General features: G+C 40.7%; 1 protein-coding gene across 1 annotated transcript in view; it reads right to left on the reverse strand.

Annotated features, from left to right (window-relative positions):
• Positions 1-15,221, reverse strand: part of LOC106561901 (low-density lipoprotein receptor-related protein 4-like) — a 278,722-nt gene that overhangs the window by 101,842 nt on the left and 161,659 nt on the right. Inside the window, 1 exon segment of the mRNA XM_014126232.3 lies at positions 8,923-9,039. Within this exon segment, the coding sequence (XP_013981707.2) occupies positions 8,923-9,039 (117 nt within the window).

The raw sequence follows: 15,221 nt of genomic DNA on the forward strand, positions 1-15,221 counted from the left end.
GGGCAGCTGTCTAGGCCCCTTACTTTTTTCAATATTTACTAACGACATGTCACTGGCTTCACAGGAGAGCCATTTGAAAGTAAACTTATTTTTTTAAATCAAAATGAGCTTATGGGCAGAAATGCCTTCTGGAATTTGTGAACTTTCATGTGCCTTAATATCAAACGTGTATGCCATCTGTAAATACGAATACAATTGTTAAATTATGAGCCTAGTTGGTTTAGCCACTGAAAAAGTGGCGAACCTTCCCGCTAGCCATGACTGACTGAGATAATGAGTGGGATAGACATGCCAAGAGATGATTGGTCTGCCATGTAGAACGCTTCTGTATATTTGAGCTGGTCAGTATGTGTAGGTAATCCTGTCTAACGCTGCTTTTTAAAAATATATATTGCGTAGTAAAACTGCATAAGTGCTGCTCTCCACTAGAGGACCGAGTTTTGAAATCAGTGGAATTAGAGTATGATAGTTAACCTGTTAGGGCCAGGGGGCAGTATTTACACGGCCGGATAAAAAAACGTACCCGATTTAATCTGGTTACTACTCCTGCCCAGTAACTAGAATATGCATATAATTATTGGCTTTGGATAGAAAACACCCTACAGTTTCTAAAACTGTTTGAATGGTGTCTGTGAGTATAACAGAACTCATATGGCAGGCAAAAACCTGAGAAGATTCCATGCAGGAAGTGGCCTGTCTGACAAGTTGTGTTTCATCTTGGCTCTTTTTATTGAAGACTGAGGATCTTTGCTATAACGTGACACTTCCTACGGCTCCAATAGGCTCTCAGAGCCCGGGAAAAAGCTGAATGATATCGAGGCAGCCTCTGGCTGAAACACATTATCGCGTTTGGCAAGTGGCCGATCAGAGTACTATGGGCTTAGGCGCGTGCCCGAGTCGACCCCATGCTTTATTTTCTTTCGTCTGTTTACCTAAACGCAGATTCCCAGTCGGAATACTATCGCTTTTTTATGAGAAAAATGGCATAAAAATTGATTTTAAACAGCGGTTGACATGCTTCGAAGTACGGTAATGGAATATTTAGAATTTTTTTGTCACGAATTGCGCCATGCTCGTCACCCTTATTTACCCTTTCGGATAGTGTCTTGAACGCACGAACAAAACACCGCTATTTGGATATAACAATGGATTATTTGGGACCAAACCAACATTTGTTATTGAAGTAGAAGTCCTGGGAGTGCATTCTGACGAAGACAGCAAAGGTAATAACATTTTTCTTATAGTAAATCTGACTTTGGTGAGTGCTAAACTTGGTGGGTGTCTAAATAGCTAGCCCTGTGATGCCGGGCTATCTACTGAGAATATTGCAAAATGTGCTTTCACCGAAAAGCTATTTCAAAATTGGACATATCGAGTGCATAGAGGAGTTCTGTATCTATAATTCTTAAAACAATTGTTATGCTTTTTGTGAACGTTTATCGTGAGTAATTTAGTAAATTCACCGGCAGTGTTCGGTGGGAATGCTAGTCACATGCTAGTCACATGCTAATGTAAAAAGCTGGTTTTTGATATAAATATGAACTTGATTGAACAAAACATGCATGTATTGTATAACATAATGTCCTAGGGTTGCCATCTGATGAAGATCATCAAAGGTTAGTGCTATATTTAGCTGTGGTTTGGGTTTATGTGACATTATATGCTAGCTTGAAAAATGGGTGTCTGATTATTTCTGGCTGGGTACTCTGCTGACATAATCTAATGTTTTGCTTTCGTTGTAAAGCCTTTTTGAAATTGGACAGTGTGGTTAGATTAACGAGAGTCTTGTCTTTAAAATGGTGTAAAATAGTCATATGTTTGAAAAATTGAAGTTTTTGCATTTTTTAGGTATTTGAATAACGCGCCACGGGATTACACTGGCTGTTGAGTAGGTGGGACGCTTGCCTAGCCCATAGAGGTTAAAAAACTATGAGTATCCACATACCCGCTGCGCCTTGGTCCATTTCTGAAGACAACTGTTACACATTGCCAGATTTCAAAATAACTTTACTGGGAAATCACACTTTGCAATAAACGAGGTGCTATGCTAAGAAAAATAGGCTAGGCGATACATGTTAGCGCCATCTTGGAACCATCTAAAATCAAATATACTATTGTAAATATTCACTTACCTTTGATTATCTTCATCAGAAGGCACTTCCAGGAATCCCAGGTCCACAACAAATGTAGTTTTGTTCGAAAAAGTAAATAATTTATGTCCCAATAGCTCCTTCTTGTTAGCGCGTTCTGTAGGCTACTCAAAATGTACCAAAGCCCGCGGGACTTGTCGCCACGAAAGAGCAAAAAAAAAATATTTACGTTCGTTCAAACATGTCAAATGTTGTATAGCATAAGTCTTTAGGGCCTTTTTCAATCAGAACTTCAATAATATTCAAGGCGGATGATTGCATTGTCTTATAAAACGTTTCGGAATGACAGGGTCCCCACACGCATGCGCGTCATAGCAGACATGGCCATCCGCCTATGACCAACTTTCCAGGCCTCTCGTTCGGTCAGTTTTTACAGGAGAACACTCAAACCACTTTGTAAAGACTGTTGACATCTAGTGGAAGCCTTGGGAAGTGAAAAATGAATCCTAACTCACGGTGTGTTTCATAGGCAAAGTGTTGAAGGTGATTGTTTTCTATCCAAATCTACTAATTATATGCATATTCTAGTTACTGGGCAGGAGTAGTAACCAGATTAAATCGTGTACGTTTTTTATCCGGCCGTGCAAATACTGCCCCCTATCCCCAACAGGTTTTAAACAAATCAAAATGTATTTGATATTTCAGATTTTTTAAAGTAGCCACCCATTGCCTTGAAGACAGCTTTGCACACTCTTGCCATTTTCTCAACCAACTTCATGAGGTAGTTACCTGGAATGCATCCAATTAACAGGTGTTGTGGAATTTCTTTCCTTAATGCATTTGAGTCAATCAGTTGTGTTGTGACAAGGTAGGGATGGTATACAGAAGATAGCCCTATTTGGTAAAAGACCAAGTCCATATTATGGCAAAAACAACTCAAATAAGCAAAGAGAAACAACAGTCCATCATTATTTTAAGACATGAATGTCAGTCAATAAGGACAATTTCAAGAACTTTCTTCAAGTGCAGTCGCAAAAACCATCAAGCGCTATGATGAAACTGGCTCTCATGAGGACCGCCATAGGAAAGGAAGACCCAGAGTTACCTCCGCTGCAGAGGATAAGCTCATTAGAGTTAACTGCACCTCAGATTTCAGCCCAAATAAATGCTTCACAGAGTTCAAGTAACAGACACATCTCAACATCAACTGTTCAGAGGAGACTGCATGAATCAGGCCTTCATTTCCAAATGTGGACAATAAAGTCAGTAAAGTATATCAGGATCATGATATGCTTTTTCAAATGCAAAATAAGCACACTTTCTGATGCTTATTTGAGTTTTGAGGACATGCTCAATAATTTCACAAATATTGTATTCAAATCATTCCTTCAGACACTAGCTACACTTGTTGTATTCCCTCTGGATAAAGGCGAGCACAAACCGCAAGCTAAAAGCACTAACTTGTAGCCTAGCAACAAGAATCACATTTTCTGCTGTAGTTCCAACTGTCATTTTAGAATCTGGGTGTCACAAATTAGTGTGTAAACGATGTGTGGTTAAACTGACAACTGGAGAAATAGTTAACGCTAAAGTGAGTAGCTAATTGTAGATATTTTATTTATCTTAGTAACTTAGCCCAACTGAAGAGATTTTCGATGTACCGATTCCATGGCATGCAAAATGATGCCGGATTCAAAACTTTTTTCAATTAAAATTATTATACAAAATTCATGCAACCAACAGAATGTTATATACATTACCATTAACAAGTTTGGGGTCAGTTAGAAATGTCCTTGTTTTTGAAAGAACAGCACATTTTTTTGTCCATTAAAATTATATCAAATAGATCTGAAATGCAGTGTTGACATTGTTAATGTTGTAAATTACTATTGTAGCTGAAACTGCAGATTTTTTATTGAATATCTACAGTTGAAGTCAGAAGTTTACATACACCTTAGCCAACTACATTTAAACTCATGTTTCACAATTCCTGACATTTAACCCTAGTAAAAAGTCCATGTTATAGGTTAGTTAGGATCACCACTTGATTTAAAGTATGTGAAATGTCAAAATAATAGTAGAGAAAATGATTTACTTCAGCTTTTATTTCTTTCATCACATTCCCAGTGGGTCAGAAGTTTACATACACTCAATTAGTATTTGGTAGCATTGCCATTAAATTCCACAAGCTTCCCACAATAAGTTGGGTGAATTTTGACCCATTCCTCCTGACAGAGCTGGTGTAACTGAGTCAGGTTTGTAGGCCTCCTTGCTCGTACACACTTTTTTAGTTCTGCCACAAATTTTCTATAGGATTGAGGTCAGGGCTTTGTGATGGCCACTCCAGTACCTTGACTTTGCTGTCCCGAAGCCCTTTTGCCACAACTTTGGAAGTATGCTTGGGGTCATTGTTCATTTGGAAGACCCATTTTCAACCAAGATTTAACTTCTTGACTGATGTCTTGAGATGTTGCTTCAATATATCCACATCATTTTCCTTTCTCATGATGCCATCTATTTTGTGAAGTGCACCAGTCCCTCCTGCAGCAAAGCATGCACACAACATGATGCTGCCACGGTTGGGATGGTGTTCTTTGGCTTGCAAGCCTCCCCCTTTTCCTCCAAGCATAACGATGGTCAATATTGCCAAACAGTTCTATATTTGTTTCATCAGACCAGAGGACATTTCTCCAAAAAGTACAATATTTATCCCCATCTGCGGTTGCAAACCGTAGTCTGGCTTTTTTATGGCGGTTTTGGAGCAGTGGCTTCTTCCTTGCTTAGCGGCCTTTCAGGTTACGTCCATATAGGACTCGTTTTACTGTGGATATAGATACTTTTGTACCTGTTTCCTCCAGCATCATCGCAAGGTCCTTTGCTGTTGTTCTGGGATTGATTTGCACTTTTCGCACCAAAGTACGTTCCTCTCTAGGAGACAGAACGCGTCTCCTTTCTGAGCGGTATGACAGCTGTGTGGTCCCATGGTGTTCATACTTGCATGCTATTTTTTGTACAGATGAACATGGTACATTCAGGTGTTTGGAAATTGCTCCCAAGGATGAACCAGACTTGTAAAGGTCTGAGGTCTTGTCTGATTTCTTTTGATTTTCCCACGATGTCAAGCAAAGAGACACTGAGTTTGAAGCTAGGCCTTGAAATACATTCACAGGTACACCTCCAATTCTTAAAAAAAATATATTTTACCTTTATTTAACTAGGCAAGTCAGTTAAGAACAAAAACTTATTTTCAATGACGGCCTAGGGTCAGTGGGTTAACTGCCTTGTTCAGGGGCAGAATGACAGATTTTTACCTTGTCAGCTTGGGGATTTGATCTTGCAACCTTTCGGTTACCAGTCCAAAGCTCTAACCACTAGACTACCTGCCGACTCATATGATGTCAATTAGCCTATGAAAAGCTTATAAAGCCATGACATCATTTTCTGGAATTTTCCAAGCTGTTTAAAGGCACAGTCAACTTAGTGTATGTAAACTTCTGACCCACTGGAATTGTGATACAGTAAATTATAAGTTAAATAATCTGTCTGTAAACAATTGTTGGAAAAATGACTTGTGTCATGCACAAAGTAGATGTCCTAACCGACTTGCCAAAACTATAGGTTGTTAACCTGTTAGGGCTAGGGGGCAGTATTTACACCGCCGGATAAAAAACGTACCCGATTTAATCTGGTTACCACTCCTACCCAGTAACTAGAATATGCATATACTTATTACATATGGATAGAAAACACCCTAAAGTTTCTAAAACTGTTTGAATGGTGTCTGTGAGTATAACAGAACTCAAATGGCAGGTCAAAACCTGAGAGATTCCTTTACAGGAAGTGGCCTGTCTGACCATTTCTGGAACTTCTTTGCCATCTCTATCTTTTACTAAGGATCTCTGCTCTAACGTGACACTTCCTACGTCGTCCATAGGCGCTCAGAGCCCGGGAAAAACCTGAATGTCGTCATCCCAGCCCCAGGCTGAAACACATTATCGCCTTTCTCAAGTGGCCGATCAAGGGACTCTGGGCTTAGGCGCGTGACCTGGCCGCCCCCGTCTTTGTGATTTTTTTCCCTCTGTTTGCCGAAAAGGAGATTCCCGGTCGGAATATTATCGCTTTTCTACGAGAAAAATGGCATAAAAATTGATTTTAAACAGCGGTTGACATGCTTCGAAGTACGGTAATGGAATATTTAGAATTTTTTTGTCACGAATTGCGCCATGCGCACGACCCTTCTTTACCATTTCGGATAGTGTCTGGAACGCACGAACAAAACGCCGCTATTCAGATATAACGATGGATTATTTTGGACCAAACCAACATTTGTTATTGAAGTAGCAGTCCTGGGAGTGCATTCTGACGAAGACAACAAAAGGTAATCAAACTTTTATAATAGTAAATATGATTATGGTGAGTGCTAAACTTGCCGGGTGTCTAAATAGCTAGCCCGTGATGCCTGGGCTATGTACTTAGAATATTGCAAAATGTGCTTTCACCAAAAAGCTATTTTAAAATCGGACATATCGAGTGCATAGAGGAGGTCTGTATCTATAATTCTTAAAATAATTGTTATGCTTTTTGTGAACGTTTATCGTGAGTAATTTAGTAAAATGTTAGCGAATTCCCCGGAAGTTTGCGGGGGGTATGCTAGTTCTGAACGTCACATGCTAATGTAAAAAGTTGGTTTTTGATATAAATATGAACTTGATTGAACAAAACATGCATGTATTGTATAACATAATGTCCTAGGGTTGTCATCTGATGAAGATCATCAAAGGTTAGTGCTGCATTTAGCTGTCTTCTCGGTTTTTGTGACATTATATGCTAGCTTGAAAAATGGGTGTCTGATTATTTCTGGCTTGGTACTCTGCTGACATAATCTAATGTTTTGCTTTCGTTGTAAAGCCTTTTTGAAATCGGACAGTGTGGTTAGATTAACGAGAGTCTTGTCTTTAAATAGCTGTAAAATAGTCATATGTTTGAGAAATTGAAGTAATAAGATTTTTAACGTTTTGAAAATCACGCCACAGGCTTCAACTGGCTGTTACGTAGGTGGGACGAATTAGTCCCGCCTAGCCCAGAGAGGTTAACAAGACATTTGTGGAGTGGTTGAAAAACACGTTTTAATGACTCCAACCTAAGTGTATGTAAACTTCTGACTTCAACTGTACATAGGTGTACAGAGGCGACTACGGGATGCTGGCCTTCTAGGCAGAGTTACAAAGAAAAAGCCATATCTCAGACTGGCCAATAAAAAGAAAAGATTAAGATGAGCAAAAGAACACAGACTCTCTGCCCAGAAGGCCAGCATCCCGGAGTCGCCTCTTCACTGTTGACATTGAGACTGGTGTTTTACGGGTACTATTTAATGAAGCTGCCAGCTGAGGACTTGTGAGGTATCTGTTTCTCAAACTAATGTACTTGTCCTCTTGCTCAGTTGTGCACCGGGGCCTCCCACTCCTCTTTCTATTCTGGTTAGAGACAGTTTGCGCTGTTCTGTGAAGGGAGTAGTACACAGCGTTGTATGAGATCTTTAGTTTCTTGGCAATTTCTCACATGGAATAGCCTTAATTTCTCAGAACAAGAATAGACTGACGAGTTTCTGAAGAAAATACTTTGTTTCTGGCCATTTTGAGGCTGTACTCAAACCCACAACTGCTGATGCTCCAGATGCTCAACTTGTCTAAAGAAGGCCAGTTTTATTGCTTCTTTCATTAGAACAACAGTTTTCAGCTGTGCTAACATAATTGCAAAATAGTTTTCTAATGATCAATTAGCTTTTAAAATGATAAACTTGTATTAGCAAACACAAAGTGCCATTGGAACACAGGGTGATGGTTGCTGATAATGGGCTTCTGTACGCCCGTTTCCAGGTACAATAATTATTTACAACATTAACAATGTCTGCACTGTATTTCTGATCAATTTGATGTTATTTTAATGGATACAAATGTGCTTTTCTTTAACGAGAAGTGTATCTTTAAAATGGGATATAGTAGTTGTATGTTTGAGAAATTTGAATGATGAGATTTTTGTTGTTTTGAAATTGGCGCCCTGCTATTTCACTGGCTGTTGGCGAGTGTGTCCCGCAGGTGGGACACTAGGTAGCCACATATCCCAAAAACTGAGGTTAAATGTATTTGGCTAAGGTGTATGTAAACTTCTGACTTCAACTGTATGTGATTTTCTTTGCTATGTTTATTTTATGGCATAGTAAAGTGTTTGCGGACTAAAACCTCCCTGTCTCTGTGTTAATCTCTGCACGCTCAACCCAATACTCCACGGTTTACCACAACGTGCATCAGGTGCGTGTCTTAAAAATGTCTCACCCCAGATATCTCCCTGCACTCACATGGTAGCAGGGAGATTTCTGAGGTCCGGATTGGATGCATGTAGAAACTGTCCCATTATGAATAATATCCTAGCTCCATTTATGAAATTAAGGACGTGTATCTGGAGCATGTCTACTCCTTATATCTAATAAAACGTCTGATATCTGGAAATATATAGATAAAGATATCCCCTGATATTGACCCTTTTCGCCCAGTGCACGCACGCACGCACGCACGCACACACACTGCAGAAGTCATGTGCTTTGACCTCTGCTATGTTGTACATGATTAAACACGTTGGTTGAACCTTTTGAAACTGTTATTAATAGAATCAGATGGGATAGAATAAAACCCTGCACACCAGACTGTGGCTCTCTAGGAACATGGCACTTGATAAATCTGTTGATTTCTTGTGTTTTTTAGGTGAGATATTACTTTGCTATTCACAGAAATTGTGCGTGTGTGTTTCTGTGTGTATGTGTGTGTGTGAGACTTACGACAGTCCTGCTCGTCGGAGTCATCCTCACAGTCGTTGTCCCCGTCACACACCCAGGAGCGGCGGATACACTTCCCATTGTCACAGTGGAAGTCCAGTGGAGAGCAGGTGGGCAGCACTACAGAGGAAAAGACCAGCCATTATCACAGCTGAAGCAAAGTATGGGCATACACAAACACAAATGCATGATAGCGAGAACAAGGCCCCATGGACACAGCCAATACACTAGTATAAAAAACATTAAGAACACCTGCTCTTTCCATGACATAGACTGACCAGGTGAAATCTAGGATCCCTTATTGATGTCACTTGTTAAATCCACTTCAATCAGTGTAGATGAAGGGAGGAGACAGGTTAAATAAGGATTTTTAAGCATTGGACAAATGAGACATGTATTGTGTATGTGTGCCAGTCTGAGGGTGAATGGGTAAGACAAAAGACTCACAGTTGAAGTCGGAAGTTTACATACACCTCAGCCAAATACATTTAAACTCAGTTTTTCACAATTGCTGACATTTAATCCTAGTAAAAATGTCCTGTCTTAGATCAGTTAGGATCACCGCTTTATTTTAAGAATGTGAAATGTCAGAATAATAGTAGAGAGATTGATTTATTTCAGCTTTTATTTATTTCATCACATTCCCAGTGGGTCAGATGTTTACTTTTTTTTAAATAGAAAAAATACACATTTAATGGTCTAAGTCCACAACAATGTTTAAACCACATCAATCTGATTGGGTGGGCCTGTCAGGGCCTGGCTCCCCAGTGGGTGGGACTGTGTCCACCCAGGCCAATCTCATGTCTACGCCCCTGATGCAAACAGTGCATGATGGCAATTGCGCATCACAAATAGCCTACTAACCAACACTTCGGACTAAACTTTTTCAATACCTGGTTTGCATACCCATTGTTGCTTTAGTTAGCATTTACTGGCAGATATCATAAGTTGAAAGTCTTTCCTACCCTACTGGATACCAACGCAATTCTTCTGTGAGCTGCTCTATGCCAAAACCAGATGACAGCTGCACACTCTTGCTGCCTGCAGATGAAATTGCGCTGAAACTAGGCTATGTGTGCGGGCGCGCATGTGAATATACAGTTGAAGTCGGAAGTTTACATACACCTTAGCCAAATACATTTAAACTCAGTTTTTCACAATAGCTGACATTTAATCCAGTAAAAATTCCCTCTCTTAGGTCAGCTAGGATCACCACTTTATTTTAAAATGTAAAATGTCAGAATAATAGTAGAGAGAATGATTTACACACACTCAATTAGCATGTCACGCCCTGACCTGAGAGAGCCTTTTTATGTCTCTATTTAGGTTTGGTCAGGGTGTGATTTGGGTGGGCATTCTATGGCTTTTTTTCTATGCTTTGTATTTCTTCGTTTTGGCCTGGTATGGCTCTCAATCAGGGACAGCTGTACATCGTTGTTGCTGATTGGAAGTCATACTTAGGCAGCCTGTTTTCCTTTGGGGTTTGTGGGTAGTTGTATTCTGTTTTGTGCTTATCACCTGACAGAACTGTTAGTGTCGTTTCCGTTAATTGTATACGTGTTCCATTTGTTTCTCCTTCTCCTATATTAAAAAAAGAAGATGAGTATACACTTCCCTGTTGCGTCTTGGTCCTCCACACACGACACGCGTTACATAGCATTTGGTAGCAGTGCCTTTAAATTGTATAACTTGGGTCAAACATTTCAGGTAGCCATCCACAAGCTTCCCACAATGAATTGGGTGAATTTTGGCCCATACCTCCTGACAGAGCTGGTGTAACTGAGTCAGGTTTGTAGGCCTCCTTGCTCGCACACGCTTTTTCAGTACTGCCCACAAATTTTCTATAGGGTTGAAGTCAGGGCTTTGTGATGGCCACTCCAATACCTTGACGTTGTTGTCCTTAAGCCATTTTGCCACAACTTTGGAAGTGTGCTTGGGGTCATTGTTCATTTGGAAGACCCATTTGCGACCAAGCTTTAACTTCCTGACTGATGTCTGGAGATGTTGCTTCAATATATCCACATAATTTTCAATTCCTCATGATGCCATCTATTTTGTGAAGTGCACCAGTCCCTCCTGCAGCAAAGCATCCCCCACAACATGATGCTGCCACCCCTGTGCTTCAAGCTTGGGAAGGTGTTCTAAGGCTTGCAAGCCTCCCCCTTTTTCCTCCAAACATAACAATGGTCATCATGGCCAGTTCTATTCTATTCTTCAGTTCTATTCTACAGTTCTATTTCTCCAAAAAGTATGATCTTTGTCCCCATGTGCAGTTGCAAACCATAGTATGGCTTTTTTATGGAGGTTTTGGAGCAGTGGCTTCCTTGCTGAGCGGCCTTTCAGATTATCTCAATATAGGACTTGTTTTACTGTGGATATAGATACTTTTGTACCCGTTTCCTCCAGCATCTTCACAAAGTCCTTTGCTGTTGTTCTGGGATTGATTTGCACTTTTCGCACCAAAGTACCTCCATTTCTAGGAGACACAACGCATCTCCTTCCTGAGCGATATGACGGTTGCGTGGTTCCTTGGTGTTTATACTTGCGTACTATTGTTTGTACAGATGAACGTGGTACCTTCAGGCGTTTGGAAATTGCGCCCAAGGATGAACCAGACTTGTGGAGGTCTACACATTTTTTGACTTATTTCTTTTGATTTTCCCATGATGTCAAGCATAGAAGCACTGAGTTTGAAGGTAGGCCTTGAAATACATCCACAGGTCCACCTCCAATTGACTCAAATGATGTCAATTAGCCTATCAGAAGCTTCTAAAGACATGACATCATTTTTTGGAATTTTCCAAGCTGTTTAAAGACACAGTCAACTTTAGTGTATGTAAACTTCTGACCCACTGGAAATGATACAGTGAATTGTAAGTGAAATAATCTGTCTGTAAACAATTGTTGGAAAAATTACTTGTGTTATGCACAAAGTAGATGTCCTAACCGACTTGCCAAAACTATAGTTTGTTAACAAGAAATATGTGAAGTGGTTGAAAAACGAATTTTAATGACTCCAACCTATGTGTATGTAAACTTCCGACTTCCACTGTAAGTGCCTTGGAATGGGGTGTGGTAGTAGGTGCCAGGCGCACCGGATTGTCAAGAACTGCAACGCTGCTGGATTTTTCATGCTCAACAGTTTCCCGTGTGTATCAGGAATGGTCCTCCACACAAAAGGACATCCTGACAACTTTACACAACGGTGGGAAGCATTGGCATCAACATAGGCCAGCATCCCTGTGGAATGCTTACGACACCTTGTAGCGTCCATGCCCCGAAGAATTGAGGGTGTTCTGAGGGCTAAAAAAGGGGGGTGCAACTCAATATTAGGAATGTGTTCCTAATGTTCGGTATAGTCAGTGTGGAATGGAAATGCAACACAATTAAAAGACAAAGAGACAGAATGAGAAAGAAAGGAAAGAAGCAAAGACAAGGTCATGGCAGGGAAATACACTGGATGGAGGGGAGGTTGGTTATTTATTATCCTCCATATCCTACTCTGTGTCCATTTCCTGAGTCCAAAACTCAGCGAATTCCTTGCTAACTTCATATCCACTCTGAGTCCGCTGTACCCATCGCAGAATAACTGGCTCTTTGTCATCAACATATAATTCAATTACTACAAGGAGAGGGGGAGGAAGAGGAAGAAGAAGCGGACGAGTTCTCTTTCTTGTGGGCCTTCAGGCCACTAATATATGATAAGAAGTATGAAATATTGACCGTCCAACATGGACTACATGAAAAATGCATGATGTCACTGAGTAAAGCAGCCCATGTGGCAGCCAGCTATGAAGTCTGAACTGACTGAGTGATTTATGAATGAATAATGTGTGTGTGTGTGTGTGTGTGAGACAGAGACACTATGGAGTAACGGGGAGGAAAGCCCCACTGTATTATTAACAGACAGAGAAAGAGAGCAAAAGAGAGAAAAAGAGGGGAAAAGAAAGAGAGAGTGAGAGAAAGAGAGAAACAGAAAACATACAACAGAGACATGGAAAGAAAGATATATGCAGTGAGAGAGTGAGAGAGATAGTGAGAGAGAGAGAGACATATTGGAGACAGAGGGATGATGCTGGGTTGTCATGAAGCAGCGCGTCACACAGTGATTAAATACAGGCAGAGAAAGAGAGAGAGAGGCAGGCAGCATCAGAAGGAGAACAGACCCCACTCATAAGTATCTCATATTGGGCTCCCGAGTGGCGCAGTGGTGTAAAGCACTGCATCTCAGTGCTAGAAGTGTCACTACAGGCCCTGGTTCGATTCCAGGCTGTATCACAACTGGCCGTGATTGGGAGGCCCATAGGGTGGTGCACAATTGGCCCAGCATCGTTAGGGTATGGCCGGGGTAGGCCGTCATTGTAAATAAGAATTTGTTCTTAACTGACTTGCCTAGTTAAATAAAGGTTAAATAAAAATAAAATAAATAGAAAATGTTTTTCTACATAAATGTATTCCCCAACATTGCCACCAGCTTTCATGTGATGGAATGAAGCCCAACTTCGTCATACACATAGGGTGCGTCTCAAATGGCTCCCTATATAATGCACTACTTTTGATCAAAGCCCTATGGGCCCTGGTCAAAAGTAGTGCACTACATAGGGAATAAGGTGCCATTTGGGATGCTATCCCACTAACATCTTAGGCAACAGATCATTCATATGGGTTTAAAGTGGAACAAATTGAAAAATTAGAAGGTAGCAACACACTTTATGGTATTTAGTCATTAATCAATTTTCCCTCTTTCCTCCTCTCCCCAGAACCATCCCTTGTCTCTACAGAATTATAGGATGAATAGTGGTCACATCTGTGCAGTGGTGGTAGTGTCAATTACAGTGAGTTGAATCAGTGACGTAGAGAATGAAACACAGTTCAGTCACAGTTCAGTGAAGAGTTACTATAGAAGTAAAGAGCTATGTGTTAGTGTCTTAGCAAGAGTTTGTAAAACTTGCCCCGAACCACTGATATTGGGACATAACTATTTTAGCCTCCATTAATGGTTAAGGTTAGGATTGGGTATAGGGTAATCTGATCCAAGATCTGTGTTTAAGGGCAACTTCTACCATGAGATTCTGTGCATTAGCAGTCTAGCACAGTCTTTGAGCTAGCACCTAACACTGAATTCTCTTTTCAAAGTTTTCAATGTAACATCTTTGAATAATTCAACTGATCTGGGCGACAGAGAGCGCAGTGTGAATACACACGTATGCAGGCAGGACACCCACAAGCACAAGTTAAACAAAGAAATGCCGTCTTAAGGTAAAAAAACATTTGTGCTCACACAAACATACACGCATATGATCAATCACACACAAACACAGTTGTAGTGGAGGGTAAATGCACGCAAACTGTGCTTACGCAACTTTCTTATTTTCCATGAACGTTTACCCACGGTTTGCAGAAATAAGGCTTGAAAGTATATAGAGCGTTACTTTACTCTACGCGAATGACAATCAACGATTATGCACCAATTTTTTACCACTACATTACTGCACACACACACGAGCAGCTGAGAAATCTAACACACACACACACACACACACACACACACCTTGGTTGTGGTATCAGGTGGATGAGTTCGGAGTTGATGAGGTCTCCTCCTAATGCTTTGATGCCTACTCAGCTCAGCTCCTGTCATCCCACTGCATTCCAAGCACGCACACACATGCACACATACACACAAATCCACATTTGCTCATCTCTCTCCATGGTCTAAGAAGCAAAATGTGCTTCAACTTCACCATCTCTCCCAGTGTGTGTGAGTGTAACCCACACACTGACTTTGCCTTTCCCAAGGCTATTCCTGGCAGAGCCACAGGATTCCAACTCACATTCCAACCAGTGTTTCCACACACCTGCCATTCCCATCACCATTATCGCACACATGTGCAAACACACTGGCCACTTGGTTTATGGTGTGTGTGTGTGAGAGAGAGAGCGAGAGAGAGAAATAATGTAGATAAAGAGGAAAGGTGTGTACAAGAGTCTCTCTTTCTCCCTCTCTCCCAAGGAAGAGGGGCCCATTTTATGGAGATGAATGTGGGAGGTTTTAAGTGGCTCCAAGGAACAAAGTTAATGGGCTCTCCTTTGCTGGAACAGAGATACATCAAGTAGCCCTAATGGGACCAATATACTGTATGTGCCTTAAAGAAAATGTGGCTGTAACTGATATACTATTTACCTATACAGTGGGAGAAAAAGTATTTGATCCCCTGCTGATTTTGTACGTTTGCCCACTTACAAAGAAATGATCAGTCTATAATTTTAATAGTAGGTTTATTTGAACAGTGAGAGACAGAATA

The sequence above is a fragment of the Salmo salar genome, chromosome 11, assembly GCF_965601325.2.
Source record: "Salmo salar chromosome 11, fSalSal1, whole genome shotgun sequence".
Taxonomy (NCBI): Eukaryota; Metazoa; Chordata; class Actinopteri; order Salmoniformes; family Salmonidae; genus Salmo; species Salmo salar.